The sequence below is a fragment of the Fistularia commersonii genome, chromosome 7 (assembly GCF_037954325.1).
Source record: "Fistularia commersonii isolate RoL2024-O1a breed Wild chromosome 7, RoL_Fcom_v1.0, whole genome shotgun sequence".
Lineage (NCBI taxonomy): Eukaryota > Metazoa > Chordata > Actinopteri > Syngnathiformes > Fistulariidae > Fistularia > Fistularia commersonii.
The window spans coordinates 19,786,112-19,805,425 of NC_141290.1; the positions used below are offsets into that span (position 1 = coordinate 19,786,112).

A 19,314-nucleotide genomic window follows, 5' to 3' on the forward strand; every position below is an offset into this window, starting at 1 on the left:
AACTTTTACGCCGGATGCCCTTCCTGACGCAACCCTCTGCATTTATCCGGGCTTGGGACCGGCTCAGGGAGACACTGCTCCGTGCCCCCCCAAGGCAGGCTTGAGGAGACACAGACCAGTGTAGCCCTGAGGTTGCATTTCAAAATTTGCTGTTTAACATTCATATTAAGGAGAAGGATAACTGTATTCAACAGTTTTTTGTTTGTTTCATTTCTGGCCTCAAAGCTTCATTTTACAAACTGATGAGCTTTGGCTGTTTGAAAGTGTGACTCATTAACGTTGTCAGATCTGTTTCTCTTACTGATTGACATTTGACATTATAATATTACTCCTTCTGTGCAATATTCAGAAACTGTGCAATATTTCATCTCATAACAGCTACACTACAATTTTCCCTTCTATCATACTATTGTGCACTCCTTACCTCACTTGTTACCAAGAGACTTATAATTTTATCACTGTTTACTAAGACACTTTATAGTTTCACTGAGACACTTTATAGTTTATAGTTTATTTTTATTTCTAATTCTGCCTTTTCTTTTATTATTTATTACTGTTATATCTTCTGTAACTCTGGCACAGCAATTTCCTTCGGGATTAATAAAGTTGTTCTTATTCTTATTCTTATTCTTATTCTTATTCTTATTCTTATTCTTATTCTTATTCTTATTCTTATTCTTATTCTTATTCTTATTCTTATTCTTATTCTTATTCTTATTCTTATTCTTATTCTTATTCTTATTCTTATTCTTATTCTTATTCTTATTCTTATTCTTATTCTTATTCTTATTCTTATTCTTATTCTTATTCTTATTCTTATTCTTATTCTTATTCTCCTTGAATCGTCCCCTCAATGTGGTGGAGGAGAGGTCAGAGAGGCTAGACCGAAATAATTTGGACATGTATGAGGGATAGCGAATATATGGATATAAGGATGTTAAGGTAGGACCTGCCAGGGACGAGGATTGACGAAAAACAAAAAATAATTTTGATCGATGGAGAGAAAGAGGATATGAAGTAAGTTGGTGCAGGAGAAGAGGATAGAGAGAATAAAGTCAGATGGAGGTTGACACCTCTGTGACAACTCCTTGAATTGAGCAGCCGGAAAGAAAAGACGACAAAAATGAACAATATGTCAAAAAAGGTAAAAATAAAAAATATATCTAAAAGTTAATGATCTTTTTAAATGGTGACTGGTGTAATCATCAAAAAAAAAGGAAAAAAATCAAGATACCAGCTTGTTTGATAATGCAGCTTTTCCTCTGCTCAGTTACTCTATTAATCAGATCTTCAAAGTTACAATCCGTTTAACCTGCCAAAATGTAAAAGGCACATTTAAATGAATTTTGGAAAAAATATTGTCTTAGTACAATGATGTAGCAGATTAAACAGACTTTCCGGCTCATCAAACACGGATATGATTCCAGCAAATTAAATAGCTTCAGGATGGTTTATCCTCATGCAAAGAGAAGATGATGATGATGATAAAACAAACAAATGGGACATAAAGCTGGGGTTCTCCCCAGGTGAAGCATCATTCCAGAGCCTCCAGCTTAAGAACTACACTACAGAAATGATGCCTGTGTTTGTCCTGATTGCTGGTGAGCACCCTCTTCTCTACCCTTTCATCCTCCTCCTCCTCCTTCTTCTTCTTCTTCATGGAGAGTGGAAGTGCAAGTGACTGTATCTTGGGTGAAAAGTAATTAATCTTCTTAATTCGCTGCGTGGATGAATGGATCCATGGCTCTGTTTGTGGAAAAGGTTGAGGAGGCTCAGCAGGAGGTGGAGTCTGATTGGTGAGCAGGGCGCTCGCCTTAGTGTTGCTGCTGACTCAGGCGGTGGCTAAGATCACCCTGTCCAATGTTCCTCCGTTTTTGAGTTCCTGTGCAGAGAAGACAAGAATTTCTTATGATTCTACATAACTGCGATGAGAAGCTCAAAGTTCACTTCCACATCAAGGTTGATGACTTTTGTCTATATGTTGTTTGCAACCTCCGTGTGCATGAATTGTTTTGGATTTGGTGAAGAGGGACGTGTCCACGCCGAGTCAGTTCGGTCCCGCCCCAAAAACCTGGTGAAGCAACTGCCGCATCATTCAAGGGCTCAACCCCTGATACAATGCGCCGCCGCGGAGCACCGCCCGCCCGGTGGAAGGCAGACTGAACGAGAGTTTTTGCTCACCCCCGTTGCGAGCAAGAAGGGTGATACTTGTGAAGTGGGGGAACAGAGCTAAGGGACAGGTGAGGTAAGTGTGCAACTGAGTGAAGCTTGAAATGGCAATCCAATTGATGCAACAGGTGAGGCTGTGGTAGCCAGGTGAATGATGTAGATCAGAACCAGGTGAGTGATGCCTGTGAGGTAGCAGAGGTCAGTGAGACAGGTGTGCATATCAGAAGGATGGCAGTTGAGTTTTACTCCTTCTTCCACACATGTGAATCCATTGGAAACAGAGTTGCTTGAGGATTTCTGCAGAGAAATAACCCAAGTATCCTCAGAAATCAGCTCCAAGTATGCACAATATGCAGAACCACAAGGCCCCTGGCATCGATGGGCTGACGGTAGAATTTTTTAAAGCCTATTATGATATTTTCGTGACATTCTGGAGGTCCCCTCTTCGTCGGGTGTTAACACGGGCTTGATCTCATTAGATCAAGAAAAGGTGTTTGACCGCGTTGAACACTGCTTCTTTGGAAGACTATGTCTTTGTTAAGGTTCAGCTCTGGTCTCATCGCAAAGATCCACATGTTGTAGAGTGGCATTGTGTGTGCTGAGGATCATCGTTGTTTGCGTGCTCCTGTAAGGATGCATAGAGGAGTACGACAGGGATGGGCTATACACTCTCCCAGAAGCCCCTCCCTCAGAACATAGGTACTGGTATCCATGATATTAATAACTTGACATATGGCTCCTGCCATGGGGCAAGGGCCATATGACAAATTAGCAAAGTGTGACTGATTACCCTCCGAAGTGTAAAAAAGTGGCGGAGTGTTGGTTTTGTTAAACCTGTCTCTTGGTCCAAATACAGACCAAAATGGTCAGAGCATCAGCATTAAGAGCGTAATTTATAGAATAAGTCCCTCTATTTTAAACAAGTGTCCTTTCTGTAATTCGTCTTGAAAATGTATTTTCATATTTTAACATGCTGAATTTTTTTTTGCCTTCTGACAGATGTCCTTTTCGGCCTTTCTCTGGCCCCATTTTTTTTTGGGGGGGGGATCAAATATGAAAAAAAATTGCCAAATTTAAAAACCAGCTCTAGAACTTTTTAATTAGGGAAGCAAATTTTGCTATCCTATTATTTATTTTCACTTGGAAGGACAGATTGCATTCTGGGCATGATGTGACGTTGTGGAGGTACATTGATGCTGTCGTTATCATGTCCCCATTTGTAAAATAAAGTGTTTTTTGAAAAAGTCAGATTATAGAAAAAAGAAATCTCCTTTTTCGTTGTCTTCTCCTTCATAAGAAAACCTGCTGATTTTTTTCTCTTCAATCTGAATCCTGCTGAGAAATTCTCTTTGTTTGTTTTACAGCCTTCCTCCTGTTTCGGGCGGATGGTAAGAGACTAAATTTATCGGCTTGAAATTTTTCTACCATTATAATATTAACTACCGGGGATTTTTTTTTTTAAAAAAAAGAAGAATCCATCCAAAAACTAACAAGGAATTACAATATGCATGCATTTCCTGAAAACTTTAGGGAAGCACCAAATCAAGGGATTTTAAATTTTGTACAATTGTTTAGGCAGAAGTTGAAGAACTATGTATTGCTACTGAGCATGAGTCCTGAGTTTTGTTACTGTTCAGCTTTTCTTCTTTTTTCTACTCTATGTGGGTTTGTTCCAAGTTCTCCAGTTTTCTTAAACAGTCCAAAAAAAAAAAAAAATTAGAGTAATTGATAGCCTGGATCACGCCCGCAAGATTATTTTACAAAGCATAAAAATGAGCGGCAATTTTTTGATCAAAGAAACTATTATTATGCCAAGATTTTATCCGTCTGGCCCACTTGAGAATAGACCTTCCTTTCTGTGGCCCCTGAGTTAAAATGAGTTTGCTCTAGCGGTCGGGAACCTATGGCTTGCGAGCCATATATGACTCTTCCGGTGACGTCGATGGCTATCAGATAGCCAACTAGTTTATCCGCGTCAACCCTCATAGTGGAAAAGATGGCCAAAAAGAAAAAAAAGAAAATGATTACCGTGCACTCAGGGCTGTGTGGACAGAGGAATTTGCATTTGGATCTGGGCTACGGCTTTTATGACTCTCCCGGTCAAAAAGGTTCCCGACCCCTGCTATAGCCCCACACATCCCTCACTACAGAATTGGTAGAATGAAATGGGAGAATATATGTATATTTTTTTTATATAATTTTTGACCTACTCCAAGCATTGTACAGCATTCTGATGGAAAAATGGGTAAAAAGGTCCTAATGGCTCTTTGCAAAGCAAAAGTAACATTATGTATAAAGTCTCTTCACTTTATACATAATGACTTTGGGCACTACTATGAATCTCCTTTACATGCTTAATTAAAAATGTTAATAATTATAAAATAATAAGATGATTCCTTCCCCCTAACTAAAGATGTTACTTGGCTGAAGTCACTTAATTTCACAGAGGATAATTAAATACATTTAATTCTGTTAACTGATGCTTCTTTCACCAACAACGATAAATGATGCTGTTGACGCATCGTTTTTGTTTTTCAGTTGCTCAGTCTAACGCTCCAACTCAAGCCGATAGAAGGTCAGAAGCGATTTTAACTCAAAAAGCTTTTCTTTTACTATCTTTCATTTCTCATTTTTTCTTGTGATCACTGTTTTTCTCTAAGTTACTTCTGTCTGGTGATTATATACATTCTTGTTTTTGTAAAGTCTTTTCTAAAGTTGATTCAAAATAATTATTCGATTCAACTATTGAGCCAAAGAAATGGACGATCAGACAAAATATAACATTTTTGGTGGTTTGTTACTGCAAACAATCCAGTAAGTCAGTTTTTGAGTTTGTGTTGTTGATGTGTTTCCCAGCATGGTTTTGGCGAAAATGGCAGGTTTGCAAATTGGTCTTGGTCTGACAAAAGAACTGCTTGAAATGTATGAAAGGTAAGGAAGTGTTAAGGCTGTTTCTGTTTGAAGATTTTAAAGTTTCCACTTCATTTCAACCAGTAGGCTCCGGATATCAACAATTGGATTTTTATTTTGTGAATTGCATACATTTGATAAATACACTGTCAGCACCTCTTGACCCAATAATGCCATAGTTATAATACACATAGTACATATATCATTGGAGGAGGTTGATTTGCCGTGGAGACCCCTGAAGGGGAAAAGCCAAAAGGAATGGGAGCAGAATATCAAAATTCAACATATAACTTTTGAAACATCTTGGATCTTCTGATCCAATGTTTGAAACTAAATCTTTTCATTCCCGGGTATGCTCAGATTAAATCATTATATTATTGCTTATTTATCACGATGGTGTAATTTCCTGTTTTAAAACATGTTTATATCCTTCTTTCTGCTTTGTTAAGGTCCATTCAACAAAAAGAATTCTAAATGTTCAGATCATTGATAGTTCAGGTCAACTGTCTCTTCCATGACTAGACAGTATGGACTGAACCCATGAACTCAGGCAGCTGGGATGGAAAGAGAAATTATTTGTGGACCTGCTTGCAGGCAAAACATTGGTCACTGACCTCTAGATTCACACGTGAAAGTGTGTGAAAATTAAATGAACAGCATTTTTTAGGTCTTGGATCAAAAGATTTATGGGTGTAGTGAGAAAAGATGTGAAGGTAGTTTGTGTGAGAGGAGGATACAGAGAATAGGGTTAGATGGAGAAGGTTCCTCGAGGGGAAAAGCGCAAAGGAGAAGAAGATTTTCAGGTCTCGGATCTTCCTCTAGGTCCAAAACCATCAGGTTAACCAAAAATTGATATATATTCAAAACAAAATGTTCTATACGTTAACTTGATAAGATAATTCTTTTAATTTAACCCAATCTATTCTTCTCCCTCTGTGTTGAAGGTCCGGTTTAACTGAGAAGGAAATCTGCGACCTGAACTTGAAGGTGAGCATCACAGAAATAACCTGTGATGTTTGTTTCTAAAGTTTTCTTTTCTCTTGGGTGGCGTCCTGATGATACTGGGCTTACACCGAAAGATTTTCACAGTCGCACACTAAAATTTGGAAATTGTAGGGACATTTTTTGACTTTTATTGGAGTCACAGTACGTTTTTGTCATCTGAATTGTTATGTTCAAGGTGGTCAAAATCTTTTCCAAAGCTTCTGATGTATGGGTAGCTTAACTGAGATGTTTTGCCTTCCTGACAGGAGTTGACACCTGCCAATATCGCCACTGGTCTAAAGGTGATTACCAGACGCGTGAAAGAACTGCTTCCGATGTTTGAAAACAGAAAGTAAGTCTCCCCTATTACTAAACAGTTGGTGTTATAATCTTTTAAGTTCATAATCCCTTTCATTATCAATCAACTTAAGGCTCAATCTGCAATCAGAAGCCATCAGATGGACTAACAGGAACCCAAAAATTGTAACCAGAGCAGGGCAGGCCAAAAGTGCTTGGCAAGATCAGGATGTTAAACAGCCAATGTTGAACTGTGGTTGCCCCTGTGCTAAGCCAAGTGTCCCTTCAAAAAGATTCGATTGGAAAAAAAGAACAACTCAAACTGTTATCAGCAGTATCTGAAAACATCAAGATATGAATATAAGATAATTTCTTCTTCTATGTCTATTTTATTATAAGGAAATGAGGCATATTGACAAGGGGTGCCAACCCATACCTGCAAATGTTGTAAAACCCCCTTCAAAAATTAAATATTATCTCTGTGTCATTGGCATTTCAGATAATATTTTACAAGAAATCATGTGGCTGAAATAAATCTAAAAGATTAAAAAGGTTAGTTTATTTCCTGCAAGATGCTGTGTGCAAATGGGAAGGATGCATACAACTCTGTTGTGCAGTGTTCTACTACAGCCTCACAGGGGGCACCATTTGGGGTGCAGCAAGAGGAGCTAGAATTAGTAATCAGTAATAACTAACAAAAATCAATGATGATTATTTGTTATCAATCAAAGCTCTTGGAATATCAACTCGATAATGATAATGTGGGGTATGGCGTGGCGCAGGAGGTATAGCAATCGTCTACACATCCCTGGTTCGATTTCCTTGTTCAATACACCTCCTAGTGTATTGAGGTGTTATTGAGCAAGATACTGAACCCCTAACTGCTCCCCTGGCAGCCTACTGCTCATGGTTCATCCATGATGGGTTCATTGCAGAGAACGAAATTCCCCACGGGGATTAATAAAGGATAAATCATTATAAAATGATACCAATCTTCATTCAGGGCACCACCAGGAAAGCTGGAAAATAATAACTGATGAGTGGAACACAGTCTCAAGAAATAGGTGTTTATCTAAATGTCAATATTTAACAATAATGATACTTTAGGTTAACAAGGCGTAAGTTCTAGCACTGGAGCCAAATGTGGCCCTGAATTTGCTGTGGAGCTAAAAGCTTTTCTTCAATAGATTTGACAACCCAAGTAAGCTCTGGGCCCCCTTGCCACTCCTCCTCGCTACCTCACCCATTCACTTGTGTGAATAACTCTATCTTTGTTATCTATTTTATCCTTGTTGATCTCAGCCCATTCGCATCCTGCTTATTTTTGTTTATTTTTGTCATCGCTATTGTCACTGTTTACAGTATTTTCCTATCCCGGTTGTCATTTTGGTTGTCCATTTTCACCCTTACTGTCCCCCCCCCCATTCTGTTGTCAAGTCTCATCCTCGATGTTGTTTCTCTCTCTGTTGTCTATTTATTTGTAGATGTCTTTTGCTTTCTTCTAATTGTCTCTCTAATTATATCTATATTTACATTTATATTTATATTTATATTTATTGACACTATAACTGTTACACTGCTGTGACAAAATAATTTTCCCTATGGGGATCAACAAAGTTTATCTTATCTTATCTTATCTTATCTTATCTTATCTTATCTTATCTTATCTTATCTTATCTTATCTTATCTTATCTTATCTTATCTCTGAACAAAATCAACACAACAAAATAAAGAGTAGTTGTTAATCAGTGATGGTCTCCCAGGAATGACTGAAGAGTTTAGCCAACTTCATTGGCTTGGTTCTGCTGTGCAGAAGCCAAATTACTTTGGATGCCAGATGTATTTTCCCCATTTACGGTTGGTTAACTATTCGTCCAAAAATCACTGCAAACATGACAGATAGCAAGTATGCAGATTTTCAGAATCTTGTCATCTGTTTGTAATTATTGAATCAGCTCAATCATGGAGTTCATGGAAGACCATGGAATTGGAAACTTTACTTCCTTCAGGTTCTTGATGATAGGTCTTAAAATGATTTTAAGATCATGAAGTTGAGTCGACTGCCTAACATTAGTTTTGGCAACAACTTGATTGTAACTCTAACCATTATTCTTGATAAGAAAAGCTTTGCATCATTGTGTTTGTACAATTTGGAACTCTACAAACACAGATCTTTGTTTTTCAAAACTACATCAGACTGGTTCTGAGATAGAAAAGGTTTGAAACTGTTTGCAAGAAAAACAAGTCATTTGACCACACAGACTTTGAAAGAATATGTTTACAAATGTTTCTCAGTTTTTGTTAATTCAAGTTCCTGTTTCCCTGCAGGTTATTTGCACCTAAACCAGATGTAACCATACTTACTGAAGAGGTGATTGTGACTCTTTGTCAGTCAGTTTCTTGTGATGCCTGTCGTTGGACAGATTATGATGTGTGTTATTGTTTGTTCCAGGAAATTACAGGAAAAAACATGGTGGACAGTTTGTCCCTTCTGGAGTCTCAGTTGAAGCAGCTGCTTCAGATTTATGAAAGGTCAAGCAGATTCTCTTTTATTTATTTCAATATTACAAACGACTCAATTTTCACCATGTTTTTTTATTTTTGTCATCAGTTTGCATTTAAATGATGAGGAGCTCAAAGCATTCGACTCAAATGTGAGTTACTCCTACGTGCACTTGGGAAAATACTTTAAACATATATGTGTGTATGTGTACATACACACATATATTTATACATATATGTATGTATGTATGTATACATTTATATGTGTGTATAAATATATATATATATACACACACACATATTTATGCATACATATATATATATATGCATACATACATATGTATGTATACATATATATACACTTGATTTTATATACATATATACATTAAAAAATATATACATACATACATACATACATACATATATGTATATATATGCATGAGTATGCTGACAAAAATGTGTTTCTTTGGTCATAGCCCTTCAAGAGTGTCTTCGGTGGTCTGATGATGATGCAGAAGCATTGGCTGGAGCTGAAATCAAGACTTCAAAAGTAATTTTCTGTGACAGGTTAAAATACTATTCAGTTTAATTGCAATTGTAAAAAAAACTGAAATACCAAATTTAATGTGCCAGGAAAGGTATAATTTTGTAATTCACACTTAAATCTCAAGAGGTTAGCAAGTTGGTGTTGTGGCCCTCAATGTTGCCACACAGCAAGAAGAGTCGCGGTTTAATTCTTTGGTGTGTTCTCACCTTACCTTTCATAGTCCAAAATGCATAATTGATTAATTCAAGACTGTAAATCTGTCTGGATCTGTAGGTATAAATGAAAGGCCAATAAGATGAGATGAGATGCTGTGGTTTAAGGGTGACCAGTTCACATTCAATGTCATCAAGGATTGAGCTGGCTTTTGCTGACCCAATACTCAATACACACACTCATACACACACACACACACACTCATACACACACACACACACACACACACTATAGTCTTCAAGAAGGTTCTTTTAGACATTACCTGATGATTTAAAATGAAGACAAAAATTAACAAAATCTTAAACTTAAAGTGGGGAACATGTCTTTTCTTACGTTCTCACACTCTTTGCAGATCATTAATAATACAGCAATTTACATAAAAAAAAAATCAGTTAGCTATGTCAGTCAGTTACAAAGACATTTAAAGAGATCTTATGATCCTGTAATTGAACCAAACTTGGCAACCAGTGAAATTAGAGGAAAGGATCATGACAAAAGCCTCCATAATGGTAAACCTGCATAAGTTTGAATTTGTAACATATATATAACAGTTAAAATAAATGTGACTAATCTTATTGATTTTATCCAACAGATAATGGATGGACCTTTTGACCCTCAAATCACCAACCTGTTTCAAAGCCAATCATCTCATCTCAGTATCACATGTTCATCTTCGTCATTCTGCTGCTGACAAAGACCAGGGACTTATATTTTTCTTTTCTAAGTGACATGAATGTAGTAATCAGGACCTGAAAGACGCCAAGTATTGTCATCTAAGAAAATTGACTTGATTGACTTGAGAGTGCAGTGAGTATTAGACAGAGTCAGAGACAAAATTAAATGATTTGATGTTTCAAATGTCAGATCCTTGTAACAATTAGGTGACTATCACAGATTTCAGTTGAAATACACAATATTTATTGATTAGATGAGAAAAAAAAAGTATAATCTCTATCACAATCATTCGTGTAACAGCCTGATTTTACAATGAGACTTCTGGTGGCTTTTTGTGTTTGGTGAAGGTTTTCTCGTGTCAGGAAATATGATTATTACAGATTAGAGGGAGGTTGATTTTGATTTATTTTTCTCTGATAATAAAAAATCTGTAAGCATCAACAGACTATTTACTTTCCATGGTCATGTAACACCTGAGGAACTCCACTCAAATAAGTTTATTGTTTTTTGCCGTAATAGAAAAATGGAGAAAGAAAAGAAGCATTTGATATTAAGCTGAGGGTTTCTCTGAGAGAACCTACATTCTGGGGCCTCAAACTTAAATACTTCTCTGCAGAGATGACTAAATCATAGCCTGTCCCAATAACTGGTGATGACTCCACTCCTTATCCTCTGCTTCTCCTTCTTAGTCTTTTTCTGTTTCTGTTTAATTATTCATCCTCTTCTTTCTCTTGAGCCTAATCACCATTGTGTTGCAGTTCTACAATTTAACCACTAGAGGAGACATGTTTTGATGTCTACTTAGTGTCCCCGCTTCCAATGTTCGCAGGCAAATTTGTTCATTTAAGTTGTTAATCTAATCAGACGTCAAAAGAATCAGCCACAGCTTAGTGCTGAAATTGCCAATTTGATGATCAAACCATTTAATATCTTTTTCCATGCAGTCCCTTTTTATAAATCTGTAAATCACTGTAAAAGTGCAGTCACTTATATTTCATTTTTTAAAATATCTTCCAGAACATTGTTTCTATAACATATTGTGACTTTGAAATTGAGGAGATGGAAGATGGAAATTGCCTAAAATCGTTTAGTTCACAGAAGCATTAATCAAGTATAATAAATTCTAATAACCCAAAGTTTATACACCAACAGCAGTAATTCATGGTTGTTCATGTACCTTTGGCTTGGGTCGTGTCCTGGTGGGATGCAGACGATGATGGCAAAACAAACATGAGTGATATAAAACTGAGGTTCTCTCTGGGAGAACCAACATTTGGAGCCTGCCGCAGACCTTCTCTGTGTTGCCTAGATGGTACCCTCTCTACCAGAAGGCATGCACTGCAGCAGTTTGGGGAAAGCAGTGCCTGAGGCCAGTTCGTCCACACCCCCCCATCCCTGTCTGATACTGCCTGGACAAGGTGTTAGCATTATGATTCAACCGTCCAGAGCGATATTTCAGCTCAAAGTCAAATGATGCTAACTGTGCGGGCCAGCAATGTTCGACCGCACCAAGCTTGGCGGTAGAAAGATTACTCAGGAGGTTGTTGTCAGAGTAAACAATACATCGGTGTCCAAGCAAGTATTCCCTAAACTTCTCGGTTATCGCCCACTTGAGAGCCATGAACTCTAACGTCATGGAGCTGTAATTACTCATATTCCTCTCCATTGGTCCAAGGGTTCTACTTGCGTTCTACCTTCCCATCCTGTTCCTGGGCCCCCACCTGCTATAACTGGCATTCACCTCAAGGATGAATGGAAGACAAAAATCAGCATAGGCGAGGACCAATGTTGAGACCAATTTACCCTTCGAACCCTCTGCCAGTCTCTTCCCAGAAGCTCTCCTAGAGCGGCTTCCACCAAGTTCTGCTACCAACCAATGCGGAGGGGCTGTCAGCTTAGTAAACCCCTCCACAAACAGGTGGTAGTAACTTGCAAAGCCACGGGAAGGAACAAAGCTCTGAAATGTAACTAGGGCATTGCCAATCCATCAACGCTTTAACTTTAGTTGGGTCAATTTCTACCCCATCCTGCGAGATAAGCATAGCGTACTTCTGTTTTAAAGATGTCACATTTCTCAAGTTTGGGCCTAAGGCACTCTATTAGCAACTGAAAAATATTGTCTAAATACAGAAGCACAGATTGGCCATGCTGATCTGAAGGGTACTTGGGGCATTGCATAGGACAAAAGGCATTCTAGTCCACAGTCCAAAGTACAGAGTACAGAATAATGTTTTAGCCTAGTCACACTCCGCCACCGCCACCTGATTATGACCGCTGGTCAGGTCCATAGTGGAAGACCACTGGGCAACGGACAGCATGTCCAAGAACTGTTCAGTGCGCAGCAAAGGGAAGGCGAACTTTCGAGTTTGGACTATAGGCGCTAAGCTGCTTATAGTCTGCGCACATTTGCAAACTGCCATCCTTTTCCTTTTGAAGATCAATAGGGGAGGCAAACAGGCTAATGCTTTCCCTAATGACTTGCATCTGGAAAAGCTGGTTGATATGGGCCTTGACTGCTTCATAGCCAGAAGGTTGAATGCGCCGATAGCGTTGTTTCACCAGGAACAAATCCAACAGGGGAATTTCATGAGAAATGAAGGTGGTGCAACCCAAATCACCCTCAAAAGCAGAAAATACACATGACTATTTGAATAACAGTGACCGCACCTGCTCCTGCTCTGAATTCTGAAGTGCGGACAGGTTGAGATTGTGTATTCTGTCCTCAATAGCCACACAGGCGGGCGACGGCCCAGAAGGGGAAGCAGTGATGGACGGAACCCTCGCAATATTGTTTGGCAGACTAACAATGGAGGCCAGCTTCACTTGTCCCAGTCGGGTACGTGGATAAAAGACTGAGTCTCTGGTGCCCATGTTAACCTCTGGAAAATACGCCGTGCCCCGGGACACTTGCACCAGAGCCAAGGACATCCATAACCCATCGGGTAGCCCCACATCAGTTGGCTTGGAAATAGGTCCCATGACCAGAATACTGCTCTAAGCAGATGGCGGCAATCATCTTTACAGTATCCTTTGGGACTTTGAATGGTCTCGGTGCATGGACCTTTACAGTGCTGCCACCCTCAGCTGTGGACCAAACAATTGCCTGGTGGCACTGTTGGAGCGCTTGAAACACCGCAGGGCAGTAGAAATGGAAGGCAAATTAAACAAGTCAGCACCATACTGCCCGAACAACGATAACGTTCATCCCAAGTACACCTGGGACTGTCGAGAGTGCCTGCCACAAGGAGGATCCGTAGCAACCAAAATGCCAATTTTTCATAACCTCGCCAAACAGCTCCACCTTAAGATCAAAATAACTCAAACATGGGATGTTTATACGGTTGGCGGCACAAAGTTGTAGCCACCGACAGGATTTCAGTCATTCCGGGCCCCATGGTTCAAAGTTTTTTATAAAAGAAGCTTCCAGTTAATGAATTGGCCTCTCATCCATGAGAACAACTAAAAATGGACAACTGGACAGCAAACCCTCCAGCATACCAGCGGAACTCAACTTGGTGCTCAAGCCTGAGAAAACCCCAGCTGGACCATGGCTCCTCAGCCCAGCAGGCATTATTTTCCCGATGTTTGAGGGGCACGGGGTGCCCTATTGTTGTGTGGCTCCTGGACCCAGGCATGGAAGAACCAATTACTCTCACCATTGTAATCTCCAGCATAATGACCCAGTTGCTGGCACTGCAAACAAATGAGAGGCTGGTCATGGGGAAAGTGATGGCGTTTACTGAAGTCCTGCATAGCAGCCACACAACGGGTAACCTGATCTATCTGGAGTTGGTGTTGCTTCAGCATCTCCTTTAATTTTGTCAACTCAGACTTTGGTGTTGGGCCGCCATGGATGGCACTAGTCACCACACAAGACATACTGGCAAACCCACTGGAGGGGGAAAAGCTACTAGGTTGTGGGGGGTTCAAATTAGCCCTCCTGCTCCCAACTAATGGCCTCTTTGCGGACTTCAATCAAACTGGCTGTGGGCTTTTGATGGATTGAAAAATTAAAATTAACTGTTTTAAGGATCTATGGAGAGCGCCCTCCCACACATCCTCCATGAACTGATCTGGAAATAAGATATTGGCATCAATATTGCCTTCCGTTGCAGTACTGCACTGTGTCCATGAGGGCAATAAAAGCAATGGAAAATTCAAGCAATTACTCACCTGAATGCTGTTTTGGATGAGAAGAAGGCCTCATGCAGGGCTACATAAGACTGAGGGCAGCCATATAACTCTTGCAAGATCTTAAAGATTGCATCCGGGTCTACCCTCTCTACCCTTGGCCTATAACGAATCTCTTCCGTAGTTTCACCTTTCAGACCAGGGGTCGGGAACCTATGGCTCGCGAGCCAGATGTGGCTCTTTTGATGACTGCCTCTGGCTCTTTGAAAATTTCTTAACAGAAAAATTAATCAATAATTTTACTAATAATGTTACTTTAGTAAAAAAAAATTACAGGAAAAGCCATCACAATAAAAAAAAATCCACACACATTTTAATCTTAAGATATTTTCACTCGCAACTTTTTGCGCTGGCACGCAACAAAGAGCCAATCCTTTCTGTACTCCGGTGTGCGGGAGGGTCCGATACCCTAAAAGTCTAATTTTATTGGATAATTTACAACAGTCTGCACACGTCACTTTGAGGCCAAGAAGTAATATTCCCTCGTTTTTGGTTAGCTTGTTTATGCAGAGTGAACCCTTCTAACCAAGAAGATGACGAAAAGAAAAAATAATGAGGATTACCGTATGTTTCAGCAGGAATGGACAGAAGAATTCGCCTTCATGGAGAGAGCGGGTTGTGCAGTGTGTCTTTTATGCAATGATACAATTTCATCGATGAAACGTTCAAATATAAAGCAACACTTTGACACAAGCCATGCCACATTTGCAGAGAAATATCCAGCAGGATATGACAGAAAGAAGGCCTGTCAAGAACTAGTGTCCAGAGTGCAGGCTAGTCAGCAGCAGCTCCGTGTCTGGGCCAAACAAGGTGATCACAATTCGGCTAGCTTTGCTGGTTCTTTAACAATTGTGAGAAGCGGGAAGCCGTTTACAGATGGCGAATACGCCAAATCATTCATGCTTGATGTGGCCAACAAGCTTTTTGACGACTTTAAGGATAAAGACAAGATAATCAAACGGATAAAAGATATGCCTTTCTCAGCAAGAACTGTGACATGATCGTACCATTATGATGTCAAATCAAGTGGAGAAACAACAGGTGAATGACATAAATGCAGCGAAGTATTTCAGTAGTTTTCGGACATGTGGGTAAATAAGCAGAGCTGGCAAGTAAACACAGATGGACAGAAAAAAACTTCAGCCTGCAGACCGGCTGCTTGTTATAATATTGACAATGGACAGTCGTTCTCGCACCTAGAAAACATTAAGACGAGCCTGCGGTCACGTTTAGTAGCATTATAATTAAGAAGCACTTTTCTTGTTATTGTTATAGCAAAGTATGCTTTGTTATAGCTTTGTATAAAAAAAGTATAGCTACAAAGTATAGTACAAAGTATAGCTTTGTTATAGCAAAGTATGTTGTTCAAAATAAATTCAGTCTCATTGTACTCTAAAATTGTTGGTCTTTCTCTTCCATTTAGCTGTTTTTGGTATTAAAATATACATATGGCTCTCTTAGGATCAGATTTTGAAATATATGGGTTTTTTGGCTCTCTCAGTCAAAAAGGTTCCCGACCCCTGCTCCAGACGGTCAAACAAGAAATAGGCCTTGTCAGTGGCAGATAAATGGCGGGCCAGCATGCAAGCTATAGCATCTTCAACCCACGCCTCCATACTTATACCTGTGCTAACCCTGAATATAGGACATTTTCTCTCTCTTGGAATGAATATCAATTGCTCTGTTGCCGGACCAACAGGTGGGGTGGAATGACTAAAGGTTACATTAGTGGAACCAGCCAAGTTAGTCTTTTTAAGACATTCGCTGGGCAACCAAATCCCTGAGCTCTTGCATTTCCCCTGACATTCTTGGAACCGCTATGAAGTTCAAACTCAACAGTTAAAGAACTCATGGAAGGAAGCGGACTAGGCTCTCCAGAAGACACGGTCACAGTGGGACGTCCCTTAAACGGGCTGTTGTTTTGTTATTGCAAAGAAGTTTCACTCATACAAACATTCATACATAAACTCACACCAGTTCCTACACACCCCACAGAGACACAAGTTTAGAATTCAGATAAATTACACAGTACAAGACAAAGAATCCTAGAACAAGAACATCTGTCTCTGTTATATCCTAATCCTGCCGACAACGCCAAAAATGTGGCATGTCCAGGGTATCAATGGAATCTTTTTTTTCCTATACCGACAACGCCACCCAAGGGAGATATAGCCCCTCAGGAAAGGAGATCAGACCACTATTGTAAGGCAGACAGGTTCTAGCAAAGATGAACAGAGACAGGGTTTTAGGGGAACAATTAACAACCATGTATCCAGTAAAATAGTCCAACATGGCAATCACTCAAACACTAGCTGTAGAGGACATTTAGGCGGGTGGACCACTTCAGAGATAACAGGAGAGGGGCTCACCACAGGGATGCGGCCAAGAGAGCGTGCCACATGTGAAGCACATATGCACACACACACATGACGTGCACACACACAATCGGGTGATGGCCAACTACCACTGGCATGAGTTTGGCACACGGATACCCCGCCACTACAAAACCAGCAGTGAACAGCAGCAGACAGACCCATATATCGGAGGTCAGCAGACTACCACAAGTTGCGATGCACAGAAGCTCCATCAGCAGTAGGGAAAACACACAACAAAAACCCAACACAATGCCGGAACACACAACGTGCCAATAAAAAAAAGAAACAGAAACCATGCCAGCAGTCTTGCTGGAAACCCAGCCAAGCTCACAGCCAAGAAAAAGCATATTGACACTTTTCCGTGGAGGGTAGATCCCAATGGACTCGGACTCTCCAAAGACAACCGAACAGACCAAAACGACCAAATCTGCCACACACCTTGGAGTAGTTGGTGACGTACTTTTAATGAAATTCCGATACCGGTGATTGGTGCCAAACTGACCCATACTAATCATTTGGTTTTGTTTTGTTTTTTTTATTACTTTTTTTATTTTTTATTTTACGGCTTTCCTACTGTTGGGAAATGGTAAGACACCAAATGTACAAGATTTCAACTGAGCTTTGCTTCAACTTTGACACAGAAGTTGAACAAAATATCTCTAAAGTGAATAAATGAAAGACAATTTAATGATTTTGACTAAAAATAATGCATCGTACTAACACCATTGCTTTCTCAATGACTTCAGTGTAGTCAGGCTCTCTTTCTGTTTAAATTTCTAAGGACAATTCTGTGCAATTAAACTGAAAATATCTCAAATGCTCAGTTCAACAGTGAGTTCATTTTTTTATATAGTGCCAAGAAAAAACACAGTTGTCTCTTGACACTTTACATGTAGAGCAGGTCTGGACATCATTCTTAAAAATGATTTGCGGAAACCCTCTATTCCACCCTGGGAAGCTGCTGCTGGAAATGAATTGTATACACTGACAATAGAACAACTGATTAAAGTAGGGAAAGAGCATAAAACTTGTAAAACATGTAGCCAGTTAGTCTCACATGTCACAAAGTCACCACCACATGCTGCCCCCTGGTGGTGAGGTTAGAGGCAGGGGTGTACACAGTGGGAGGTTGAACCTGTTGAATGTTTATTGGGGGTAACACTGGGCTCCCTGTCAGAGTCTATGGCATTCATGAGGTAAAGGCCTCATAAAGGAGGCCTCATAAAGGAGGCCCTTACCACACTGGCCTCAGAGTCTTGCGGGCGCTACGAGAGTGCATAAGCATTAGTATATTGTTGTCTGTCATTTTGCTCTACAACCAAGTTAAAATATCTGCCAAAATCCAGCTCCAATATGCATCTTGCTCTGTAGGATCCTTGTCAATGGACTTGCTGCGCAGGCCTAGCAGAGGCTTGTTGTCAGTGATGATGGTAAAGGCAGCTGATCCAATGTAATGCCTGAATTGGTGCATAGCCCACACTATAGCCCACTGCTGTCTGTCAAATGTGGACCAACGATTCTCTGGGGAAGTGAGCGATTGGCTTGCATATACTAACACTCGCACTAGTCCATCTCTGTCCTGAGCCAACACAACTCCAACTACCTTTAAGGGAATGTTCAAGTCCGGAATGGTGATGACCGGAGCAGATGAAAGCACCCCTTTACGGTATTCAAGAGGCCGCATTACATTCAGCCATCCATTTGAATGGAGTGAACTTGCAGGTGAGGTGGTGCAGATGTGCTGCATGCAGCGCAAAGTCTTCAACAAAACGTTGATAGTATGAGCAAAGGGTCACAAATGCCCTAACTTCGGCTGAATTTCTGGGTCGTACTGTAAGCCATGGTAAGGAGCAACATGTCCCAGGAACACTACAAGATCTCGAGACAGTGAGCACCAGCTCCATCATGCGCTGGAACGTTGCTTCGGCCGCCACTGAAAGAGACCCTGGCATGTCGTGAAAACAGTTTTCTCCCTGTCGTCCTCAGTGACCTCGATCTTCCAGTAGTCTTTAGAGAAATCCAATTTGCTGAACCACAAGGAGCCCGCCAGTGAATGCAGGGTCTCGTCCACTCTGACAGTCCACTCTGAGGAGTTGATAGTTTTTCACGGTTATGCTGTTGATGATAGTCAAGGCAGGACCTCCACTCAACATTCTTCTTCTTTATGAGGACAACATCCACCAGCAGGATGGCCACCTGTCTGTTCCCTCCCTCTCTTCAGGTAGGCACGCTGCTGTGGAGGAGGATGATCTCTGGTGTTGATGTGGTGCTGGATAAATGCGCACTTGCCTGGTCCTCCTTTAATGTGCTGAATATCTCCTGATATTCCACCAGTATACAAACTGCAGTCAGTTGCGCTTTCTGCCACTGACTAACTGGAGACTCCTTCAGAGACACAAGAGGCACAGCACAGGATGAAAAGACAGACACAGCCCCAGTTGGAACTTGTGG

The 19,314-nt window shown here is 40.3% G+C and overlaps 1 protein-coding gene across 1 annotated transcript; it reads left to right on the plus strand.

Annotated features, from left to right (window-relative positions):
• Window positions 1–1,552: 1,552 nt before the first annotated feature.
• On the plus strand, window positions 1,553–10,632 carry LOC147233032 (uncharacterized). The gene is made up of 11 exons (XM_086148901.1): window positions 1,553–1,601; window positions 3,534–3,557; window positions 4,708–4,744; window positions 5,026–5,100; window positions 6,024–6,066; window positions 6,330–6,415; window positions 8,689–8,731; window positions 8,813–8,892; window positions 8,972–9,014; window positions 9,339–9,412; window positions 10,215–10,632. Exons 1-11 carry the CDS (start codon window positions 1,574–1,576, stop codon window positions 10,216–10,218), a joined length of 537 nt encoding a protein of 178 aa, XP_086005027.1. The 5' UTR covers window positions 1,553–1,573; the 3' UTR covers window positions 10,219–10,632.
• The last annotated feature ends 8,682 nt before the right edge of the window (window positions 10,633–19,314 follow it).

What these genes read in the sequence shown, in the direction of transcription:
- LOC147233032 (XM_086148901.1), top strand. Translation starts at nt 1,574, where the DNA reads ATGATGCCTGTGTTTGTCCTGATTGCTG. An exon ending in TCTGCGACCTGAACTTGAAG is followed by an intron (nt 6,067 to 6,329) that starts GTGAGCATCACA and finishes CCTTCCTGACAG; the next exon opens with GAGTTGACACCTGCCAATAT. An exon ending in TCAAAGCATTCGACTCAAAT is followed by an intron (nt 9,015 to 9,338) that starts GTGAGTTACTCC and finishes CTTTGGTCATAG; the next exon opens with CCCTTCAAGAGTGTCTTCGG.